Source organism: Haliotis rufescens, unplaced genomic scaffold (assembly GCF_023055435.1).
Source record: "Haliotis rufescens isolate VD_foot unplaced genomic scaffold, xgHalRufe1.0.p SCAF_10, whole genome shotgun sequence".
In the NCBI taxonomy this organism is placed as follows: domain Eukaryota; kingdom Metazoa; phylum Mollusca; class Gastropoda; order Lepetellida; family Haliotidae; genus Haliotis; species Haliotis rufescens.
In genome coordinates, this window is record NW_025963780.1 from 14,657,311 (window position 1) to 14,683,129 (window position 25,819).

Genomic DNA, 25,819 nt, shown 5'->3' on the forward strand with positions numbered 1-25,819 from the left:
CATGCACATATCATGTCAGTGCACACTTGATGGGTCTTGGCAGTTCCTCATTCACAGTGTGCACATGGTTATCTTGTGTAAGAAGGCTGTGTATGTGTGTTATTCTCAGGGGCTTATTGGTAGAGCCAGATCTACAATATCCAGCTAAACTCATTTCAGGATTTGCAGTAATAAAGGAACCAAAACGTATAAAGCAGATTCATCGTTCTGAAATATATGTTCTGTGTGTTATGTCTGAAAAAGATACATAGCTGTATAGCAAGAAGAAATATTCCTATGAATAGTGATAAAGGAAGTATGTATAAAGTTTTTACATCACCAAGTCATTTTTTCCTTTTCTGATTTTTAGAAAGACATTACTTGTTGAGAGCAACTCCATAGTTGGCTGGTGGAATGTGGGTGTAGCAGGTTGCATGTCGACAATCATCATCTTCTTTGTTAGTAATGTCTCCTGGGTGTGGATGTAGTCAATCTGGATTCTCCTGTTGATTGAGGGTGTCATATTTGAGACTTTCTCATTACCATGTATTTTGTATGAGGAGTGGCCTAGTTTAAGGTGCACCAAGTGTCCGGTTCACTTGCCCCAGTTTTAATGACAGGTGATCAGGAAATCTGGATAGTACAGCAGTCCACCTTCATGGTGGTGGGGATTGGAGTCATATGCAGATGTTCATGAGAGTGAAATGTGAATATTTGGTATGAAATGAGTTTGTCCACATTAAGGTACATGTATGTTTAAATGTACTATAGTCATTTAGGTAAATTCCTAATATCTGAAATTCAGAGGTGGTTTTCTGTCAAAAGGACGGTTAACAATCCTCATGTCTTTGGTTAAATTGTAACTTTTTGTAAAATGAATAAGGGTACCTCCTTTTCAAAAGGGTAGAATCTTTAGGAAGATTGGTGTATTATTTGAGAGCCAACAGGACTTTTGTCTCTAACAGTACTGCAAGAATGCAATAAGTCTGCCCTGTCAACTGTCTGCTGAACCACTTGGTGTTAATCATGTTTATTATCTGGATGACCACATGTTTCCCCTGTTTGTGAATGTACAGCTATTGAACTGGTATAGGAAGCTCTGTACTTCCTTGAGGGGATTCACCCACAATCCTAGTGCAGGGTCATGGAGGGGTATGGAAATACCCACAGAGTAATGTTTACATTGTGCTGTGTTTTATGACCTGGCGACACTGCCTAGTACACATGGGGGTGGGAGGGAGGGCACAGGATGACTATGTCAACAATGTGTTTATGTCACTGCTCCCTATTCCCTGTACTGGAGCAAGGGGGTAGTACAGTATGTAGGGAATTGGCTGCAGGGCCTGGCAGGCCTAGTTGAGTCAGGGGTCATGCTTCTATGTGAAGGCTGCAGCAGACTATTGTCTGTTCAAGCTTCATGTCATAGAGGCAGGTCTATGTTTTTGTTGATATTTCAACTGTTTATCATAATGAAATATCATGTACATTGATACTGTTACATACATGTATAAGGAATACTGTCCAGATCATGATGATAAACGAAAAGGATATGCATTTCCTTTGATGTATAAAGGAGATGAAAGTTTCTTTTTTTTAGACAGGTCATATCTATGTTCATATTGTTCAGTTTGTGCCACATACTGTAGTTCTGTGGCTGACTTAGTAACCATAGCTTTATTTTTTAATGCATGGCTGCCTGAATGTGTGAGGAGAAGAGATAACTGGGTTAGTGTGTGATTGTGATGAAGGTGCCCATGTTTTATTCATGACCCAATAGCATGTAGAGTAAGCAACAATTGTACCGTCTCTTGGGAATGGTTATTTCCCCCTTGTGTCCATCTTTTGTTTCTGTTGTCAGATTGATTGGTTATGTTCAACATTTGACATTTTACTGTTCATGGTTGCCAGTCTCATTTAACAGTGTCAAAAATGTTCAGCTATATATTAGAAACATGCTGAAAAGTAAAGTTAATACATTCAGCCTAAAAATCCAATAGCTTGAAACACATTCATTCTTTCTGATAGTATTTGAAACCATGGTTTGATATAAGAAGCCCGTGTTTAATATTAGGTGTAAGGTGTGTGTAATTTGTGCTACGTTTCCATGTGCAGTATGTGAGAACCAGCCAGTGTGAGTTTCCACTCATGTGTTTACACTAAGCGTGAGCAGCAACAGACTGATGTAAGCTTCCTGTGGAATATTGGCTGGCCTGCCTGAATGTGTGGCTGTGATAGCTGTAATACTCACTGGACATGGGGCCAAACCAGGGGTCCAGAAACAGTCATATGCGCCGGACATGTCCGATTGGGAATCTCAAATGTCCGGTTTAAAATATTGCTTACCGAACATTTAAATTTTTCTTTCCGGACATTTTAAGAAGTATTGTCCGGACATTCTTAAATTTTGACCGGACATGATCAACAGTTAGGACTGAGCAGTTTCTGTCTGCAGTTGTAACACAATGAAGATTATCTACACTGACAAGCTTTGTTTGTTTTGATTGCCGTAAATACATTGTACCTACATGATAGTCTAAGCGGTCAATCACTGTAATAGGCAATAAACTGAGTTGACACTGATTAATCGAGGATTAATTACTGAGAACATCTTGTTAATTTGAGTGAAAGGTGTTTACAACTGTACATAAATACGTTGCATCATTGATGTACCTCATTATCCTTTACAATGCTACGATACGTAACCTCAGACAAGAAGCGAAAGTGTGACGACAGCCAGTCGACCGATGCAGATCAGTCGAGCGGATCTGCCAAACCCTCAAAGTCTGGACGATCATTTGTAAGTGGTGGCTAACGACTTTCACTTGGTTGACATACAATGAGGATTTGCAGATTTTATTGTTTTCAGTAGCTAGTCGTATATTGAATCTTGATTGACCGCGATTTTGCTTTCTGTGACGATTGATATCATTTTTTTATGGTCAATAATTAACTACAGATGAAAAAAGTATTCAAATAACCATTGCTATCAACGATATTTTAGTATTTGTGATTATATTATCTGTCTTGTTTTTAAATAATCTTTAGTTTAAAAAAAACCTTTTCCCGTGAGGTCACGTGATAACCAAATATGGGATAATAGTCTCAATCCAAATGTTACAACGCGTACACTTGAGCAGACTCATGAATATAACTCATGAATATTAATTAGACCATTCACTACGTTAACAGATCGTTATTATAACAGAAACAAACGTATGTTTTCTATGTATATCTAAAATGATATTATTTGTTATTAATTGTCCGGTGAACTAAACAATTTAAATTGAAACAATTCATAATTCATCATATTATGAATACGTACAAATTTGTAATGCGTGTGAAAAGTCGTCCTAAAATACGCTATTTGAAGGGAGCGTGGCCTAAATTCAAATGTCCGATTGGGATTTTAAATTTTCCGGATCCCTGGGCCAAACAGACAAGTACCAGACCTTGCTAGGTTTGCTGACTGACTCTTGGTAGAGACTGAACTTTCCTTCTTTGCTGCCCATGATGGCTTGTCAAAGAGAGATTTGTCTGCATCTTAGTTGCTTTATTCACTAAATGTTTTTACCAACACCAACACATGCCAACATGCCGATTCTATAAAAAAAGCTCCTGTCTATATTGTTGAGCATCTCAGTGTTAGATGTGTTTACTTGATCCCTTTGTTTGTTCTGTATGTCACAACTGTGCCCTGTTGAAAACACTTATCAATGCAAAAGGCTTTACAGCACATCACCTATTAAGCTTCTGATTGTAGGAATTGTTTAGTATGCTTCAGAAACGGATGGATGCCCCTCCTCTGTATCTGTGTGTTCATGGGGGTCACCATCTTATCTTTCAAAATGTCTTTTAATTTTTGTCAGATGTTTCAAACTGTTTCAATAAGGAGAAACCTGATAGAAACAGGTATTTTCTCATGTAATTTCTTGTAATTATACTGATAATTATTAATGATTAACATATAGAAATAAAAAAGGGCAAATTTCTACTACTACTAAAAGTCGTCCTAAAATACGCTATTTGAAGGGGGCGTGGCCTAAATTCAAATGTCCGATTGGGATTTTAAAAGGGTTGTCCAGTTGAGCCCAGTAGCGACATTTGTTACTGCCACAACTGAAGCGATACAGTAGCAGCATTTTTTTGTCAATTGATCTTATATTTCACATTTTGCAATGACATAAATCAGTAGTGTGGACTGGGCAGCAGTCTAGGTTCAGTTGGTGGTAGAAGTTGCACATGCCAAGATTCTTCCTGCTTGTAGCTGACAAAGAGGAGGATTTAGCTGTCATCGTGGGGAGAAATTAGTTCCAGTATACAGACATGATTGTGAAAACAGTGGTGCCTTGTCAGATTTCTGAACTATGGGCAGATAGTATTGGTGTGTTCTGTGGCACGACCTTCAATTATTAATGAGGATTGTCTGTGATCCTTATTAAAAGTATGAGGAACTCACCAAATATTAATGTGGTGATTGTGTGTTCAGATTCACTCAACAACCTTTCCATTCCTTCCCCATCATCATGAAAAAAAATGATGACAATTACATACTGAAATGAAAATTGTATGATAAATCATGTTCATTACTTGAGTATGAATACATCAATAGTTGTGTATGCCATAATCTTTCATACCATAAAGTATCCAGGCTGTGTAATTACTGTCTGGATCCATTGTCACCAGGGGTTCCGAAAATTTAAAATCCCAATTGGACATTTGCATTTTGGCCACGTCCCCTTCAAATAGAGTATTCTAGTACCGCTTGGACTATCACGTAGGTACAATGTATTTACAGCACTTAAAACAAACAAAACTTGTCAGTGTAAATGATCTTTATTGTGTTACAATTGCAGACAGAAACTGCTCAGTCCTAACTGTAGATTATGTCCGGTCAAGAAAATTTAAATGTCCGATAAGCAATATTTTAAACCAGACATTTGAGATTCCCAATCGGACATGTCTGGCTTATTTGACCGTTTCGGAACCCCTGATTGTCACCATCAGTAAGAAAAGCAATAGCTATGAGTGTTTTTTGCATGAATTTGATTAGAATAATAGATATTGGGAAAATATGATAGAAATGACTTAGAAGTCAATAGTCTTTTAACAGCAAAATACAAGGTCACTCTCAAAAATTGTATGACAAAATGTTCTGAGAACAAGAACCTACGAAAACCCATTGTGTCAATTATTGAGTATTACCCATGTATTTTGTCTTTCTTCAAAATAACTAGTTTGGTGCAACATAGACCCATAAATGTTACATCATTGAATTAAGGCAAACTTCTTTTCCCATGGTACTCTGGTTTTAATGATTTAAGAGAAACCATCATGTCCGTGTGATAGGGGCAGCCAGAATTGTGACTGTACCAGGGTATTGATCACCATTTGTCAGGTGATTCAGTGCTGGGATCACAATGATGGCTTGGAACATTGCATTCCTGTCTGATTTTCAACATGGTGGCAATGACAGCCATATTGAAAATATAATATTGATGCACTACTCCACTGCTTCTGCATGTACTGTTGTGAAATTTGACAGGCAGTAAGCATTTTCAATAATTTGTTACATTTGAGTCTTCTAAACTGTTTCAATAAGGAGAAACCTGATAGAAACAGGTATTTTCTCATGTAATTTCTTGTAATTATACTGATAATTATTAATGATTAACATATAGAAATAAAAAAGGGCAAATTTCTACTACTACTAGTCCTTATGATACTTTAACTATTGGGCAGTTTGGCAAGGACTATAGGACTGGTGCAAATTTCTAACTCTGACTTATCCATGTTGTGATGGTTAAAGTTGACAAAGTGTATGCCATTGTTTATGTCTTTGTGAACATGGTGAATACAAGCGGCAACATCTATCCCAGAGCTACATCCTGGCCAATACAGGTATTTATCTAGACCTGCTCAGACCCAATTTTGCAGCAAATGTCAATGAATAATTTCCCAATTCATGGCTTTAAACACTGTTGAAGATGTGATTTGTATTTCCTGATAACAGGAACTATAATGTGGCAGAGGCTTTAATGCATAGTTTTAAATTATTGCATTGAATGAAATACTATTGAGTTAAAAGACATTCAATCCATTTGGAACAAAATATTGATATTTTCCCAAGTTGCCTGGCAAGGGTACTAAGTTTTGTGTCCTAAATAAATCCCTGCAATATGTAGATCTCATAGGTTAATATAGACAGACATCTAGTTTCTGAAATGAACAAAAACAACAGTTTTTATATTATCTTTATAAAATATAATACAAAAAAGCCCAGAGAGTCCTGCAGTAATCTAGACTTCTCCACTATTACAGACTTGCATGGGCTGTGTTAGGTATATTTCTTTCAGGGTCTGTTTGTGAGTTTAAGGTTAATGTTACTGTGCTGAAGGTACACTTTTCCTCTTCTTCATACATGTCTACAAAATGAAGTAACTTCATATGAGAAATCATGCTGATCCATTGATGGGTTTTTATTGTCACAGATGAGATGACTATATTTGTTTGAGCACTTGTTTCTATGTTTTGTCTCTGTTTCAGAGCTACACACTATGTCCATGAGACTGGTGTCTAGCGGGAGCTACAATGTTCGGGCTTCAGAAATGGCCCACCTCCAAGATCGTACACCCAAAACAGTCACATGTGTTGTCCACTTCCTTGATGACAGTTGTGAAACCTTTGAAATAGATGTGAGTACTGACAATGAAATACTGCCTGGTCTATGTGTGAGTTGAAGAACTTGTCAAAGATAGGATGAATGTGAAAAAGAAAAGTAGTTGTAAAGGAGATATATTTCTCATTACACAACCTCATGAAAACGACCACACTCCGAATTTCCCCTCATTTATTCCGAAAACTTCAAACCTGTCAAAGACTTTTTTCAAATTGATAGATTCATGACATTATATGTAGGAATATTTTTTTAAAGGTTTTTGTATAATTATTCAGTAATGTGAGTATATATTTATTTTTTTCAGATTCACTATTATATCTGGAACTATTTCAGCAGCTTTTCATTCTTTTTTAACCGAGTAGAAGTGTTGGTAGGCGTGGTTTTATATCTTTTCTGGCGATTGGTTGAATCATACTGCTTTGGCGTTCCAGTGTCTGGACGATTGGCATAAAAGTAATAAATTGTGAAGGTTGAAATAGAGCTCCTTGTCAAATGTTTGATCAAAGTAATATTTATTGATTGCTTAAACAGAAAAAGTATTCCATCCCAAATGGATGATGTGTTGTTTGTGACACCTACAGTCCTAAGTGGTGTGTAGGCTCATCGTGAGATGTTGTCTTCCAACTCCCTCCCCAGGGGGCATCACTGTCAGTGTGTGGGAGGCAGGCAGTCACAACCCGCCACACATCCAGGCCAAGGGAATGGATTAATTCTGTCTTGACCAACATGTACTCTTTCTCTGTGAATTTAAGCTTCTGAGGCCCTTAGTCTGAGTGTTCTCAGAGATTTGAGAGGATGGTAATATAAGCTTGTAAATGGACAGGAATGTTTGATTAGGTAGAATGGAAATCTGGAACAGAACTGATTATACAAACATTGAAATGACCACATGAAGCTGCTAATAAGTAATAATTGTATAGATGGTGTGAATATTGTGTGGCTGCTGTGGAGGTTTTTTAAGCGTGATCACTTTGGTTAAAACAAAATAGTCAGATAGAAATGATTTCGAATTTGACAATTTCATTCCAGTATGTGAATTATGCTCTTAGTCTTAGAAGTGCCAATGTCCCACAAAAATACAACATCTACCTACGCATAAGCAAAAACATTTCTTGGGTCATCAGGTGGAGATTGTGAAATTATACTCATTCACACGTGATAATGGAAGTCCTTTACAAAATAATCCTTATTTCCCAGCATATGTAATATATGGAACGTGTGTCATGTCTAATCATTGATTTGCTGGTCAATGCAAGCATCAGACTAATAAGGTTGACACATGCTGTGATACTGTAGAAAATAGGGTTTTGAATGGCATTTAGAAGTGATACACATAAGGAAGAGAGTTTATTCCTTCATCAGGTTAATCCTTCATCAGGTGATGATGAAGGAGTAAGCATATACTCCGAAACGTTGTGTTTCGTCATAATAAAGAAGTTGGCATCCATAAATTCTCTTCCTTATGTAGATAACTGGCATTAAATTAAGATGGCATCACTTATTGATAGTTCATCATTTCAAATATATTGCAAGGCAGATAGGATATTGGAAATGGATTGGACTAGCCCACTGAAGGTCTTGCCACAGGGCATAGAAGAAAGCAGCTGTTTTTTAGTTGTTTTTGCCAAAATGCCTAAAATTGACTATATCATACTTGATCCAGAAAGGTGTTTTTGGTAAGGAAAATTTGTCTTCTAAAATTACAAGTGGCTTCAGAACAAATTCATTCAGCCACTTCTCTCCATGGAAAGAATGTTAACTTACCCAACTTGTGTTTTGTGTTCTTGTTCAATATGTACATGGAGAACCTCAGCAATAGCTAATTCATTTGAACCATATGTTACAGAAACGTGCCAAGGCTCAGAATTTGCTGGACAAAGTATTTGAGCACCTTGAGCTGGTTGAGAAGGACTATTTTGGACTGCAGTATTTAGACTTGCCCCCTGGTGATGATGCACTAGTAAGTGACTGTTACTTGCGATAGTATCAGCCTCAGTAGGAGGAGGCTATGCCAGTGTGTAGGTTGAGCTTGTGAACCATACATTGATTCTGCTGAAGAAGCACACACAAGAAGTGGATACAGTAAACAACGGTTATTACAAACTCAAAGGGACCACTAATTTTAATTCATTATAACTGTAGTTTGTTATAAGCATATATATATATATACAGCATATACAGGGACAAAAAAACTGTTCATTATATCCGGCAGTTCGTTTATAATGGCGTTCCTTATACATATATTTTACTGTATGTATAATTGATACATGCCTGTTTTGTGTTTGCTGGTTAACAGAGATGTTGAATGTTTCATCAGTAGTTTACACCTAACCTCAAGGCCCTGTCTATGTTATGTTGGTTTTATGAATAGTCTTTTGTGTAAAGGACTAAACATCAGTTGAAATTAGTGCTGACCAGAGAACCCTATATATAACATATCTTTATCCCATTCCTATTAGAGCTTGTGTCTTGCTTCCTGCTCACAGGCTCGGTATATGAGATAATGTACAAGCATACTGATTTTGTGAAGTCTGCAGTTTCAATTTTGATTAAGTCCAAGTTTGTGACTTGCCAGATCTGATATTCTGCTTGATAGATAAGCAACGATGAATCTAAAAAATCCTAGCCCCAATGAAATTAGCAAGTTTCATGAAGTAAAGAGCAGCTCTAGAGTGTGCCAGCACCCTCTCGCTGCTAGAGTATTCACAAGCAATAATGTTTTATGCTTGAAAACTGAATTAATTCTACTCGTCAGTTAACTGCAGAGTACATTTTTCAAGACATCAGTCCACATTGACATACTTTGCTATCATGTTCCTGATGGGTGAATGTGTAAAACAGGTGTTTACAGCATATTGTGCATGACCCTATAACTACCAGCACAGTATTTCCAGTAATTTCAGTTTACAGCATTTTCTGTTGCAGCGATGGCTGGACCCACTGAAGACTATAAAGAAACAGTGTAGAGGTATGTGTTGGTCATTTAGGGGAAACTTGAGGATATTTAGAAGAATAGGAATAATTGGGTTGGGTTATTTTTTATTTTCACCTATAAATGAACAAAGAATTACAATGTTAGTTTGAACCTACTTTAGTATGTTTTAAACGTGGTAACATAACATGCATTATCTCTTTATTGTTTTATATATGGTAGATACTACCGTGTACACTGATATCCCTGCTTGTGGTATTTAGTATCTCTCATTATTCAGCTATTTCAAAATTTCTGATTTTGGGTCACTTATTTTCAGTTGGACCACCATTTGAATTTTTTTTCCGAGTGAAGTTTTATGTGTCGGATCCCAGCAAGCTTGCTGAAGAATATACAAGGTATGCTGTAACGCTATCAGTGCATGGGGTGCCATCACATAAGGTGTGACATTAAACGTGAAGACTAAGGCTGGCGTCATGTGAGTGTAACAGTACACTGCTGCCCCATGTAACCAATGGATGTCAGGAACAAAGGAAGTAGCCTCTGAGTGATTCATGCTTTATCACACAATAGGTCACTGTTTGCATATAAATCAGAGCCTACGTTGTCACACTAGCAAGTATGAATCACTAAGTGTTAAGACTAATCTTGCTGTGCATGTGGTCCTCAGTGAAAATAGCCCCGGTATGAACAGTGACTCACGTCCTGTGTGAAGCCTGAAGTGTGCCTATGTCGCCCTGCTGCAAACACATTTAACGACTTGTGTGTTGATTTCCATGTACCTTGTATTGTATTGTATTTTATCCGTTGTAAAGGTTATAGTTGAAGATATCATTTTAATATTTTCAAACCGATGCATCGATGTATAGCTTTTAAATAAAAAGGTCAAGTATTATAGATGTACAAAATGGTAACAGTGATCACCATTGTAATATATAGTTTGACAGTTAATGCACATCAATAAGATGTTTTGTATCCACTGCTTGTTTTACAGATACCATTTCTTCCTGCAAGTAAAGCGGGATATTCTGTCGGAGAAGCTGGTTTGTCCTCCCAGTCAGGCAGCGCTGCTTGCAAGCTACTCTGTACAATGTGAGTCTCCATCCTCACGCCAGTGTAATCACAGTCACTTATTGTAGGCTTACTACAGTGCCACTTTTTGGAAATAAAGTCACATGTTGTATCTGACTTTCTCACCCACCTGCATAAAAATTCCAGCAATATCTGCTTGACACTAATGACAGGTGTCTTTTCTACAAGCATCATGTTAAGCATCTTCTGTAAGAACTACAGAACTGTTGTAACTGAAACTTGGCACTGTTGTTGACACCAAGGTGGCATCTATGGCAGCCTGGTTGTAAGTGGCCTGGAACATATACCCATCTGAAACCCTATATGTCTCTCCTATACAGCAAAGTTTGACAAATCATCTGAAGATAATAATACCATATAAAGGTTGTTGAAATAACATTCTTAGCTTACCTGACTGGACGTCAAGTGAACTTATGTCATGGCCGTCTTCACTGGACTGATAAAACTCAAACTTCACATCCAAATCCAAGTTCAATATGTCTGCCACGGCAGCCCTGTTGAAAAACTAACTTATATATGTCAATTACTCGGTCATGTTTGGTCCAAATATAAAGAAGTTATGTATATGTATTTTTTGTTTGGTGATATTTTACTGTTTGAACTTGTTTTGACCATGTTCTTTAATGGTGTCTAAATGAATTTTGACTCATTAACATCTTCTCTTCCGAAATTGACTAAGATGGTGAACTTTGGTCTGTATAATTCTTCTTTTGGTAACGTAATACTTCCGATCTATTGAACTTAGTGTTAGTGTTAATGCAGCAATAAATAGAATAGCAATGCTAATAATAGCAAATTTTGAATGGTTCTCTTTGTTGACATTTTAAATTGTTAAATCAAGGTGAGCATTGATCCTTTTCATAGGCTGCAAGAAGACTTGTCCCCTAATTATAGATGATACTTACATGACAAGACAATGCATGTATGATTAACTCAACTATATGCATACTGTTTATCTAAAATATACCAAAACAAAATGTTTTGTCACACTCAATGTCTCCACTGGTTCTCGATAGAAACAGATAATCTAGATGTGGTACAAGCCTCCCCATCTAAAAATACATCAGCGTCACAAGTGATACGAGAATCCTTGTAAACATACATCCGTGCAAGTGATATGACCATCCATGTAAACATACATCCTCGTAAAAATACATCCTTGTCACATGTCGTGCAAGTGATTCAACTTTCCATGTAAAAATAACATCTGCATCACATGTGGTGTAAGTGATATGACTATCCATGTATCCATACATCCTCTTCACATGTGATGAAAGTGATACGACTATCCATGTAAAAATACATCCTCGTCACAAATGGTGCATGTTTCCAAACTTCAATCCTTGTAAAAATAACATCTGCGGCACATGTGGTTCAAGTGATACGACTATCCATACATCCTCTTCACATGTGGTGAAAGTGATACGACTATCCATGTAAACATACATCTGCATCACAAGTGCCGCAAGTGATGCAACTATCCATGTAAACATACATCTGCATCACAAGTGCCGCAAGTGATGCAACTATCCATGTAAACATACATCTGCGTCACAAGTGGTGCAAGTGCTGAGACTATCCATGTAAACATACATCTGCATCACAAGTGCCGCAAGTGATGCAACTATCCATGTAAAAATACATCCTCGTCACAGTTGTGCAAGTGCTGCGACTATCCATGTAAACATACATCTGCGTCACAAGTGGTGCAAGTGCTGCGACTATCTATGTAAACATACATCTGCGTCACAAGTGGTGCAAGTGATACGATTATCCATGTGAACATACATCTGCGTCACAAGTGGTGCAATTGATACGACTATCCATGTAAACATACATCTGCGTCACAAGTGGTGCAAGTAATACGACTATCCATGTAAACATACATCCTCGTCACAAGTGGTGCAAGTGCTGTGACTATCTAGGTAAACATACATCTGCGTCACAAGTGGTGCAAGTGCTGCAACTATCTATGTAAACATACATACATCTGCGTCACAAGTGGTGCAAGTAATACGACTATCCATGTAAACATACATCCTCGTCACAAGTTGTGCAAGTGATATGACTATCCATGTAAACATACATCTGCGTCACAAGTGGTGCAAGTGATGCAACTATCCATGTAAACAATGAGGTGCAAGTTGACTCCTTCCAATGGGCACTCAAATCACACAAACAGTAATATTTCTTGTGTATTCACGGTTGATAGAGAAGGGTAAAGTATACAAACCCTTGCCTAGACTATATTCACAATAATTGTAAGTATTGTTATGTGGCAGTAGATATTGTTGTTGTAGGCTAATTTGTAATGATTGTCAGTGGCAGCAAATGATTGAAGCACTGGTAAAATGGCAAGTTCTGCTGTGACCAGATTATAACAATAAGTGTAATTAGAGTTACCTCCCTTAGTTCTTGGTAAACATAGCAATCTTGATTTGAGAAGAACAGGCTGGCTGTATCAACAATCTCATTAAAATCAGAACTTAGTTCTCGCTACCGCTAAACAAAGATCTGAGGACATCCCATTACGAGTCACGTCAGACCGACCTTGCGCGAACTTTAACGGACCAATCAGAAGGGAGCTTTCTCGTGCTTTATGGCACTAATTTCAAATTGGCGACTACGCTTCGAAACATATTTTGACAAATTCTCGATTACAAATTTGAAACCTTAACAGAAGAACATTCTGGAATGGCTACTAGATGGTCTAGATTGTATGGATTCAGTCGTTAAACCTGTAACTATCGTTCGGAATACCCCGTGTTAAAGTTTTCGAGGTTGTATGATTAGTAATCACATTCTGACTGTCACTTTCATGATCTGGTAAGTGACGCTCTCATTGGTAGTGGTATCGAGAACTAAGGTCTCATTTTAATGAGATTGGCTGTATCAATATAAGGGCAACACAAGTATTCAGGACCTTTACGATCTGACTTGTGTCTCTATCTACTTGCTAAGTGCGGATGGGATACCTATCTGCAAACTTCAAATTCCTGCCAGCTTCCAACGCTATTCTGGCAGGTCTGTTTCAAGACATTTAACAGTGACCAATTCTGGACTTATTGCTGCGGCATTTACTTGACCCATTGTATTGCCTTTTTGTTATTGTGAACCTAAAACTGTGTGTTTCAATATAATTTATTGATTCTTCATTGATCTTGTGTGGTCATTTACTGATTTTACAAGTTAGTTTTGTATGAACCGATTTGGGGGTAAATAGTACCAGGCCGTAACACTGGGTGCTTCAATGATGAGATTACAAGACTTTACAAAGGCATATCTTTTGATAACAAATGAAATGTTTATGAAACTGTTAGGGACATTATAAAAAAGTGTTTGAAGAAAATTATTCATGACAACGTGTTGTTTATGAACCTTTTTCTGATTGATATTCATTGCCATCTCCGTCAACCACCACATAAGGATTTGTCAGGGCAGGATTTTAAAGTCCATCAGAAAACACTCCTCCCTTCGAAAGGCCATGAAAGCAATGTCCCAACATCATTGAAGTCACAGCACAGGAATTGATCATAACAACTTATCAAACTTAATGAAATTCATTTCAGAACATGCACAATTAAGAAAATCATACATGAATCACTGTTTCTGGGCCACAACTGTCACATTAATTTTCTTGAATCAGTGAAATATTGAAATTGACAGGTCAAATCAGATTCCTCATATCAAAATAGCCAGCTGAAGCACTCCTTTCCAAATTAAAATAGGAGGTATCTACTCTACAGTGGGACAACATCAAATTTCAAAACACTGTAGCCTTATCTCCTAAATCACCTTGTAAATATCTATCAGGACTTGAATCTGAAATTCTGGCATGATACGCAACAACCTACTTTCCAAGGAAACTTGTCAGCTATTTGTGAATATAGAATTTGAGTATTGTTTTCTTACGTTTACATGGCATATTCACTTTTTACATTAGACATGACATACACAGAAGTTACTGTTACCTTGCAGCGGAACTAGGTGACTACAACCCAGATGAACACAAAGATGGCTACTTGGCCGACTTCCTCTTCATCCCCTCACAGACAGATGACTTCGAGAAGATGGTGTCCGAGAAACACAAACAACACAGGTTAGGATACATGTCTTGTCTCCTGCCAGCTATCAGTGGAATCTAGAGAGGTTGTTAAATGAGTAATTCATGGCAAACATCTTCATTAGTGGAGATTTAAAAGAGAGCTTCCTGGAATCATGGATAATTACCTGTATTTATACCATGTATATGTATATACTCAAACACTGCTTTATGCATCAATAATAAGTTTGGTGAGGTGCCATAGATGTCTAAACAGATTAAGACAAAGGCCAAGTTTCCGATGTGTGAGGCCTTCCTGATACGTGCATTTATAAAGATTTGATAAAGAACCATGTTTATTCTGTTAACTAGGGGCCAGACTCCAGCAGATGCAGAGTACAACTTCTTGGACAAAGCAAAGCGTCTGGACATGTATGGGATAGATCTCCACAATGCCAGGGTAAGGGTAAGCATGTCCTGTAGTGCCCCGTGGACTTGTTGGTCTTACTTCCATCTGATCAGTGACCAATGCCTGCTCGCCCGCCTGCCTGTCTGCCTGTCTGCCTGCCTGCCTGCCTGCCTGCCTGTCTGCCTGTCTGCCTGCCCTTCCACCTGCCTGCCTGCCTGCCTGCCTGCCTGCCTGCCTGTCTTGTTGCTTGTTCCCTTTCTTAACAGACGTGTTAGAGCTGTGGGTTTGGTTTGATGCTTTTGATGTGGATCTTGTAATGCCATCAATATGTCATGAGAAAAGGAAGGTTTCAAGTTGGTTTGATGATCACCGGATAGGATTGTAAGTATGGAACTGTTGAGGGGTTAGTGGTCCTTCCCTGGTGGGCATCCCGCTGGAAGTTGTCACCCACACCATCAAGGTAACTCTCACAATATGAGCACACCATCCTCATCGAAATGTCTGACTACTGCGAATCAGGAAGTTACACTGTATTCCCAGAATTGTTGCTTGTGCTATCAGTTACAGACTGGAATATTGTGGTATAAATCATCAGTCATTCAATCACAGTTGTTGAAAACTCTTCAATGCCCATTTGATTAACAGGGGCTGTTGTACAAAGCAATCTAAGCTCTAAGACTTTTGAATTCTATGTTATGTTATGGTATGGCAGTTACGTGATTCATAGCGCTAACATCGCTTTGTTTCTCTGGGGCCCTGGAATGTCAGAAAAGAAGGCCCACTGTGAAACAGTTATAAGGATTACTTATGGACCAGCAAAACCATCAGTTTCTCTTCTACATTATTTGACCACTTCTAGAGTTAAGAATGCCCACAATCTGAGCTCTGACTGCTTTCTGTTCTTGAATTTATTAATACAACTTGTTTTTGTTCGAAGCTTGGACATTTAGCAGTTTAACTGACTTTTTTGTTTTAGCATGCTTCATGTTTTGGCCGGTTTTGTTTTGTGTTCACAGAGCATCACTTTTTTAGATTATATTTTAGTTAATAATTCCAGTTGCTCAGCATGTTTTCAGAATGGCACATTTCAGATTCATTTAACAATTGAGATCAAGGCCTCTTTTAGAGTATCAGAGGTTTCCTTTTGAGGCTGAATGAAATATGCAATGGAAGCTTATGAGAACCCTCACACAACTTGTCTGACATTAGAAGATGAACTCTTGTGTTCCTTTGAGGAGTACTCTTTCACATCACTGATACATTGAGAAAAAACCAACTTATATGTTATTGATAATGCTGAAGATGTGTGCTTGGTCTGTAACCTTGATGTGTTTGTGTGTAGGATCAAAGTAACATAGAAATCCAGCTGGGAGTCACATCAGCAGGCCTGGTGGTCTTCCAGAACAATGTCAAGATCAACACTTTCTCCTGGTGAGTACCACAATGTGTCTTCTTTCACACATTTTGTCCTTGCCTGTGATTCACATTATTTGACCCCTCCAACAATAGTAGAAACACAAGTCAGCAGTCAGTTCTGACGGCCTTCAGAATGCTGAAGCAGTCAGAGGTATGTCCCATAGTCATGTCATTATTCCCTGTGTCCCAATGCCAGGCTGATTTTGACCCTCTATTAGCATGATAGGGGTAACTATATACGTACTGCTTAACGATAATAAATGCTTCCCACCCACACTGGAACACATTCCTAATTATGCTAATTGAAACACTGGTCAAAGTGTGTTAACCTCACTCACTCACTGTCGTAAGTGACCATGCAGGGGGGGATATGTACAATATAGGACTTTTTCTGTACTAAATTTAATTTGTCATGTCTGGATTGTTTCATTTTGTGTTGAGATTTCTAGGGATCTCAGGTCTGTGATGAACAAGTTAAATTATGTATGTTTGTTGGCAGTAGCCCTCAGTTTCATGTCCCACACTCCTTTTCCTGCTGTATCCCTGGGAGTAGCCCATTATATTTTTAAGTTTGTCTTCATCTGTTTCAGGGCCAAAATAGTCAAAATATCTTTTAAGAGGAAACAGTTCTTCATCCAACTCCGCCGGGAAGCGGTGAGTGTCGAGGTGATTTGCTTTCTTTATTCTTTGTGTTGTATGTCAATAATCAGTGAGTTGATTAGTTTGGACATGTACTGTATATCGCTGTGTATAAGGCGACTCCACGTATAAGACGACCCCCCCTGTACACGCCTTCAAAATCAACCCAATATCCTATACTCCGTGTATAAGGCGACCTGGAATGAAGCACATCACAAGTGCGCACACAAACCTTATATATGCAATTGAAATATGTTTATCTTGCGTTGTTTTTTCTACGATGAATGGTCGCGTGTGTAACTCCAGCACATGTTGCCATTTTGTGTTTACACGGTACGACACCAAATTGGTGCCCGTAAAATAAAATTCATTTATGAAGTAATAACATATAAGAGACAATGGTGAGTATATTTATCGCCAATTAATTATGTTGTAACTAACTAGGCTTATGTTTGCTTCACATTCAGCGTGTTTATTCCACAATCACTTATACACACCGTCTCCAACAGTTGTTAATACAACTGTAAAAACAGCGGGAATTGATTTCAGCTTCACCGGTTATCACATGTTAGGTCACATGTGCAATATGCAAATGCTTACCGGTACTTCTGGCTCTCTACTCATGGATGTTGATTGTTTTACCGTGTCAGCTGGTTTGACAATCTGCATCGAGGCGAGGGTCATTTCAACTTTATTTGCAGAAATTATTAAACTTTATTCAAGGAAAAGAGATACAAATCATGTTTATGTATAGAAATAGTTATTGGAACAGTTATTTAGGACGAAATGCGAAGTTTTATTGTCAAATGCTGGGCTGGCTATCGGACGCCGGTTGACATCGCCAGTGGAAAAAAATGTGAGATCTTCGACTCCGTGTATAAGACGACCCCCCTTCTTAACCCCTCCCGACATGGGTACAATGTGTGAAGCCCATTTCTGGTGTCCTCCGCCGTGATATTGCTGGAATTTTGCTAAAAGCGGCGTTAAACCATATTCACTCACTCACTCCCCTTCTTAACCCCCTCATTTTAGGTACGAAAAACCAGCCTTATACACAGCGATATACGGTAGATATGTGGACAACATTCTGCATGATGGTTTCAACAACTGAGTTTCAACTTTTGCTGCATTTCACTAAAGAAAGATATACAACCATTGTAAAAGGGGAACATTTCTGATATATTACTAAAATAGTAATTTTTTACTTATCCAGCATTACTCCTTAATGCATTCACTACTTACCTTACGACAACAAGAAAACAGCGCGACGACAATGGCCTTGGGTGAAGAAATGAAGATGTTGTTGATTCCAAGTCACACTTTTATATTGACCATTGCCACTGTTATGTGACCTTGATGACAAGTCCCCTTCTTCACAAAAATTGTACCCTCTGCCAAAATCAACAATACCGGAGCATATTGTGAGTATCGTAACTGCTCCTAATTTTCAGTCACCTGAGACATCCAGCTCTGCTAGATCTGCGTCAGCGTCTCAAGACGCTTTGATGGGGGTAGCGCAGGCTCGGGCCATGATCCAGTCAGCACAAGGCCCCTACAATGACATCAGCCCCAGGGCTTACAGCGTACATTGTCATGCAGGCGACGCATGATTAACTTATCCAGCGGAGCAGAGGTACGCTCAGGTGTCATCACCGTTCCAGAACACTAATTGGATGCAAAACTTCATGCAGTCCATGTGGCAGCAGTCTATGGTACACCTGTATCCTGGCACAAATGTATCAGATGCCTGCGTCAGTTACAACTATGGCACAAGGCTTAGCGCCTACTCCAGCACCTAACGTCTACAATACGCCTATTGTGCTTCATGGGACAGCACATTCATCGCTGGGCAGTGCTAGTACGTCTGGGGGACATCGACACATGAATCCCTATTAACAGGTGAATCATCCAAGCCCTCTGTCAAAGGTAGCACTACGCACCGGAGCAGAAGCCGATCGCCATCTAGGCTAACACGTCAACATCATTCTGATTCATCAGACTCTTCAAATGGCGAAGATGGCGATTCCTCGGTAGAATGGAATACGCATCTCGGCTTAGAGCAAGTACCTGATTGGGTAGCGTACCGTTTTGTATCGGTGCCTTCCCCTAGTAACGGGGTGGATAAAAAGGACACCATGTGGTCGCATCCTACATTGATTCCGGCCGACCTTATGCTGTCAGATATGACAAGGTCATTGGATGAAGACTTCTTGAAGCTCACACTTGCCCCGTCATTTGAACCACCCAAGTTTATGAAGGATGAGTTTCCTATTCATGCGTTCGCAGACCAAGCTCAGTTTGTTAAGGACATACAGAGGATGACAGGCTCGTCAAGGCTCGTCAAGGCCAACCACTCTTATGGTTCAGGATACCAGATTTGCATATATTGAAACGGAAGTCAGACCGGTATTGAATCCTTTGTCACCTGTATCCCTGAGTCTACTCCTGTTCGTAGATGCCTCCCTACAGGGGTGAGTGCTCACCTGCAAGACCAGAGAGTCTAAGGCCTATGGTCCGGCGCTCATCGAAAGTGGCACATAAACAACTTGGAGTTGGAAGCGTTAATTCCGGCCATATCCTGTTGGAAGAATCAGCTACAGTCCGCCAAAATCGCAATTATTCTTGCAAAATACTACACCTCTATCACATCATTGCCATAAACCACACTATAAATTTTTATAAATTTTCAACAGATGTCCACTACACTGCCAACATATCCATAGTTGTGAGGAAAACCCTATCACTTGCCATAGACGCTACCGCGCATGCGCAAGGCGGGAATCTAATCACTTCTTTCCGGTGTGTCCTGATGACAACAAGGAAAAATATTTTGGTTGCACATCAGTACACGTGATTGAGTTCCACACTACTTAGCACATTGATCTTCAAGAATCACAGTTTGCAAGCAGTGAACAGTTCTACTAGAACGGGGGTATAAGAAGATCGGAGGATCTCGTAAGTAATTAGTTTATGGGAAGTGTTGTGGGATGAGATCCTCATCTCAAAAACAGACACCCGTCTGTTCGGGCTGTGGCCAACACCAAGTCCCTGGTGACCCTCACCCCAGATGTCTTGCTTTCAAGAAAAGCAGTTGTACACAGAAGTCTAGATGCACCTACTGCGAGCCTCTATCAAAAGAAAAATTTGATAAGCTCTCCAAGGCATGGGCCAAAAATCTGGTCTATAAAAAGTGTACTAGAGCGTCTACTTCTATTAAAAGGAAAGTGATTAAACCATTGGAGTTTTTTGATCACGTGGATGACAAGAGAGTGTCGCGAGAGGATGAGGTTAAAAGACCTCGTGCCTCATCCCACTCACACAAATTTAAGGAGCAGATGTATATTACCGAGTTCAAAGATCTCCCCAACTTACATCCGGCGGCGTTAGGCATGGCTGATCGTCGTAAAAACGACGTTCCCCCTCTGCCGCGTCACCCCTTTAACTTAAATGAGTTCACGGACAAGCTTACTAATTCAATGTCTGTTATGATTGACAATCGAATGCAATCTATGGCTCAAGAAATATCAGAGCTAAAAGATTCTGTGTCTCATACCCGGCATTGCCAATCAAGGGTTGATAATGAAATTAGACAAAGATCTAAAGCTGTTTATGAGAGCACACCTTCACACAGCAGAAATACACAAGGCTACGTTAAATCAGATTATGAGGACAATAGGAGAGTCATTCATAGAGACAGAGAGTATCAGAGATTATCACCCTACCATGAACATCATAGGGCGCACTGTGAACCACGGACTAGGCATAGAGATAAACATCAATCTCCCTCTAGCTCCTATGACAAAAGACCGTGCATATCAGCATAGAAAACCTAGGCGTTCGTCTTCCCATTCAGTATCTAAATCCAGATCAAGGGACAGAGAAAGCGAGGCAAGGATTACGTCACCTTCCTCCACTTACAGAACACGTGACTCCCATTCAGCTTATAGTAGGTCCGACAGTCGGGATTACGCAACCCCCAGCCATTCGTCTCACCCCCAGCGCAATCAGAATAGGGGGTGCGGGTCTTTAGGTCTTACTGAATTTTCAAGCTATGGGGACACTACTATTGATGATGAATTCAGACCTAACAATTATTCTCTTAAAGACATCATTGCTGAACTTTATGAGCTTATGCCGTCATTAAAACCAGAAACGGATAAGACTGCTAAACCCTTGTTAGAACGTGCAGGGTATGAGGAGTCTGGCAGGGAGACTGTAGAACACCATACCCTTCCCCGTCCATCCTATATGGACGACGTTATCAAGAAAACAGAAAATTCTTTGAATTCTACTACGGGCGCTAGCTCAAAATTGAGGTCTACGTACAACAAATATGCGTACAAAATTCATGATGATCCCTTTGCAGAACAGATTAGCATTGATGATGAATACCATGAGTTGGTTAAGAAACCTAACCCCATGATGTGCACTGAAATGTCCAAAATCAAGTACTTAGACAAAATCAACAAGCAGATGATTAATGTCAGCTCTTACATTAACTGGTTAGCAGCGGGCATTCGCCACTCTTTACCCTCGTGCAACCAGAGCACAGATCTACCATTAGACGCTCCCTTGGAGATGTCACATCACGAGGCTCGTTTCATACACAGTTCATTGGAACACATACTGAGGATGCAGGAAGAACTACAAACTTCACAGGTATGGATGTCAGCACAGTTTCTGACCATGCAAAGAAAACACTTGATACATCAAATTAATCATGCTATACCAGACCTGTTAAAGAACTCATTGATGGCACAGTCTATTACTTAACCTACGATGTTCAACGGTAGACATCACCTGCCCAATGGACAACGATTTAGATTTACGGAAGATCAAAGACATGACCACTTTAGATCCAGTCGAGCTAGCCGGTCTCACAGTCATCGACCCAAGACTACCCAAGTTCAGCATTCATCCTTCTCCAGGTACAGTAAGAGGCCGTCTTATGCAGTATGCAGAAAACTGGAAGGCCATCACAGACGACACATGGTTACTCGAAGTTGTAAGAAGAGGCTACAAACTTCACTTCTTAAAAAGACCAAGGCTAGTCATCCATTCTACCGGACCCAGATATCACCTATCAGGACCGAAATTGATTGCAGCAGAAGTGGCCTTAGGAAAACTTCTTGCAAAAGGAGCTATCAGCATCCTAGAAGAATCAGACACCACTCTCGGATTCTACTCCCCAGTATTCCTGGTACCAAAGAAAAATACTACAGAGATGCGACTTATCATAGACCTGAAAGTTCTGAACAAAGAATATCTGGAAAGACCACCCAAGTTTCAGATTGAGTCTATAAAGAAGTTGAAGAGCTCTTTAAGACAAGCAGATTGGATGACAAGTATAGATCTCCCAGACGCGTATCTTCACGTATCTATCCATCCAAGTCATCTGCGGTACCTAAGCTTTGCTGTCAACGGCCAGAGATACCAGTTCAGGGTACTTCCATTCTGCATATCCATCGCCCCATGGCTATTCACCAGGATCAACAATCCCGTCATCGGTTTCGCTCATCTAAAGCTCATAAGACTTTACCATTTCCTATCGGCCGATCAGGACAAATCGCAAATCAGCTTAAACACAATGTGTATCATCCAACTTCTCACTCATTTAGGATTCCTGGTTCATCCCCAAAAATCAGAGCTAGTACCTACTCAAGACATCACCTACATAGGCGCAAGATTGATACTCAACAAGGGCATAGAAGCACCTCCAGAGGACAGATATGCAAGAGTAGAACACATGATAACTACCGCTCTCGATCAGCCCATCAAGTCAAGACGCTGGTGGATGTCATGTCTAGGCACGCTCACATCTATCCAAGATCTAACCTACAGAGGCAGACTACAGTTACAACCTCTACAGATTTGGATGAACACCACCACAAACCTAGAGCTGGAAGTATTAATCCATCCTCCACAAGATCGGATATCAGAACTCCATTGGTGGCTAAATCGACAAAATGTCATGCCAGGCATTCCACTCTATTACCCCACCCCTCTACATCAACTCTACACAGATGCGTCAGGAGAAGGTTGGGGTGCCCATATGGACGTTCTTACCATTCAGGGAAAATGGTCCTCCCTAGAGAAAGAATTACACATCAATTGTCTAGAAATGAGAGCGATTTATCTAGCATTAACAGCATGGCTAGATCGACTACACCATTCGTCAGTAAAAATCGCCACAGACAACTCAACCTAGGAGGTACAAGATCCCTATCTTTACTGAAGGAGGTAACACGTTTATATGCCTTGGTAGACTCAGTAAATTGCAAGATCGAAGCAAGACACATACCAGGCAAGCTAAACATCTTAGCAGATTATCTATCCCGACAGAACAAGATAGTACCCACGGAATGGTCTCTACATCCTGATAAGTGGATAACCCATCTATGGGATACTCCGAACCTAGATCTTTTCGCCACAAGTCTCAACAACAAATTACCAGTCTACGTCAGCCCAGTACCAGATCCACTAGCACTCCAGGTCGATGCGCTCTCCATGGAATGGGAGGGGATGTTCGCGTACGCATTTCCCCCTTGGGCTCTCCTAGAAAAAGTACTGAAGAAAATAGAGGAAACAGACTGTGTCATTATCCTCATAGCCCCGGCATGGCCGAACAGAACTTGGTTTCCGAGATTACTACAACTACTGATAGAATTACCTCTGAAACTCCCAGTACATCACGACCTATTGAGAAAACCAAAGACTGACATATTTTACAGGCGCCTCGACAACATACATCTTCACGCTTGGAAGTTATCTCGAGTAAAATGCAAGCCGCCGGTTATTCTAAATGAGCTGCACAAAGAGTGGCTAGCTCATGGAGACCAGCTTCATCTGCCCTTTACAATAACAGATGGGACAAGTTCGTCAAGTAGAGAATGGGAAAGCAGTTGGACGAAAAAATTACAATACCTATAGTGGCTGAATTCTTGCTATATCTCAGAAACGACAAGAAATTACGACACGGCACTATTGAAGGATATAGGTACACAGGGAATGACGTCATTATATGTCTAAATATCACAAGGGAGTATATATTATATACCCTTCATATGACGAAATTTGAAAATTATATATGTCTAGTCTTGTAAGTAGACCATTAGACACAGCCGTTTACCCCTTTTTTGGGCATATAATCCTTAAGTTTTACCACTTCACTAGCCAAATATCTAAGGGATGCTAGATACCAGAACCCACCGGTCCCTCTGGTGTATACTGGCAATGATGTGATAGAGGTGTAGTATTTTGCAAGAATTATCAAACAATAGTTATCATTGTGAATAATTCTAAGAAATACCACCTCTATCACATCAGGAATAATCCCTCCCACCTCCCCAAATATCTGAATCTAGTTGATGAGAATAATGGGTTGAAAAGAAGTGATTAGATTCCCGCCTTGCGCATGCGCGGTAGCGTCCATGGCAAGTGATAGGGTTTTCCTCACAACTATGGATATGTTGGCAGTGTAGTGGACGTCTGTTGAAAATTTATAAAAATTTATAGTGTGGTTCTCAGCATAAACAGGAATTTATGGCAATGATGTGATAGAGGTGGTATTTCTTAGAATTATTCACAATGATAACTATTGTTTGATAACCACAGACAACATGACTGTGGTGTGGTGCCTGTGCAATGAGGGAACAATGCACTCCCACTCCCTGCTTCAACAGACATTCAGGTTTTTCAATCAAGTGGATCATCTGGAACTACAATTCATAGTTCAGCACATTGACGGATGTCGAAACATATTCGCTATTCGGCGTCGGCAGCAAAATCTATAGCTTTATCTCATTATTTCTCTACTGGAGGACTATACGATGACAAGTGGGGATCTTTTAAGACTTTTTGCAAGGCAAACGATCAAAACCCTATCACTGCATCACCACAATTCCTAGCCGAATACCTCCTTCATTTGCATACCCAAAGACACTTTAAAGGTAGCATCATTACTACATATTTGGTTGCACTTAACTCAGTGTTGGCCGTTCTGGAAATCACAAGATGACTAAGCTCCCGGAACTACAGGCCCTGCTACGCTCTTTCAGGCTTAGGATCAGAAGGCCAAGTTCCGCCCACCTGCTTGACTTGAACGTGGTACTTCAAGGTTTGCGGTAAAGCCGTGTCTCCTACGTCCACGACCGAAGTTAGTCACACCACCATATCCCTATGGTTACAGGGAGTCATCCTTCACGCTTACGGAATCGCCAATTTTTTTTACATTTGTATGCTTATCCTGTATTACTGCATTTAAGGACCCACCTGTCACATACTTGCCTCCCCACTTTGGCTTCAGAAACCTCAAAAGTATGTTTTTTAAGCTCGGGCGACAGGCAGTGATGTGAAGAAGGTAACGTGTCATCAAGGTCACATGACAGCAGTGATGTTTTGTATAGTGCCTACTCCGGAATCAACAACATCTTTATTTCTTCACCAAAGTCCAACCCCGTTACGCTGTCTTCTTGTTGTCGTAAGGTAAGCAGTGAATGCATTAAGGAGTAATGCAGGATAAGTTAGTATACAAATATAAAAAATATTTAGATTTTACTAAAATTAGTAAAATTGTATCTCAAAACAGATTATTACAAAACTCTCCATACATTATTGAAGCTCTTATGTAGCCTT

At 39.7% G+C, this 25,819-nt stretch overlaps 1 protein-coding gene across 14 annotated transcripts in view; it reads left to right on the plus strand.

The window, feature by feature from the left end:
- The window catches only part of LOC124112094 (tyrosine-protein phosphatase non-receptor type 4-like), a 142,968-nt gene that overhangs the window by 33,866 nt on the left and 83,283 nt on the right, over window positions 1-25,819 (plus strand). For 11 of the 14 annotated variants that reach the window (XM_046472044.2, XM_046472038.2, XM_046472039.2 and 8 more), the window contains exons 2-10: window positions 6,523-6,671; window positions 8,502-8,615; window positions 9,581-9,623; window positions 9,907-9,985; window positions 10,582-10,679; window positions 14,658-14,778; window positions 15,094-15,187; window positions 16,473-16,561; window positions 17,137-17,212. In XM_046472044.2, the coding sequence (XP_046328000.1) occupies window positions 6,534-6,671; window positions 8,502-8,615; window positions 9,581-9,623; window positions 9,907-9,985; window positions 10,582-10,679; window positions 14,658-14,778; window positions 15,094-15,187; window positions 16,473-16,561; window positions 17,137-17,212 (852 nt within the window). In that variant the 5' untranslated portion in view covers window positions 6,523-6,533. The remainder of the gene's footprint in view (window positions 1-6,522; window positions 6,672-8,501; window positions 8,616-9,580; window positions 9,624-9,906; window positions 9,986-10,581; window positions 10,680-14,657; window positions 14,779-15,093; window positions 15,188-16,472; window positions 16,562-17,136; window positions 17,213-25,819) is intronic. The other 3 variants (XM_046472042.2, XM_046472041.2, XM_046472048.2) reach the window with 3 other exon arrangements.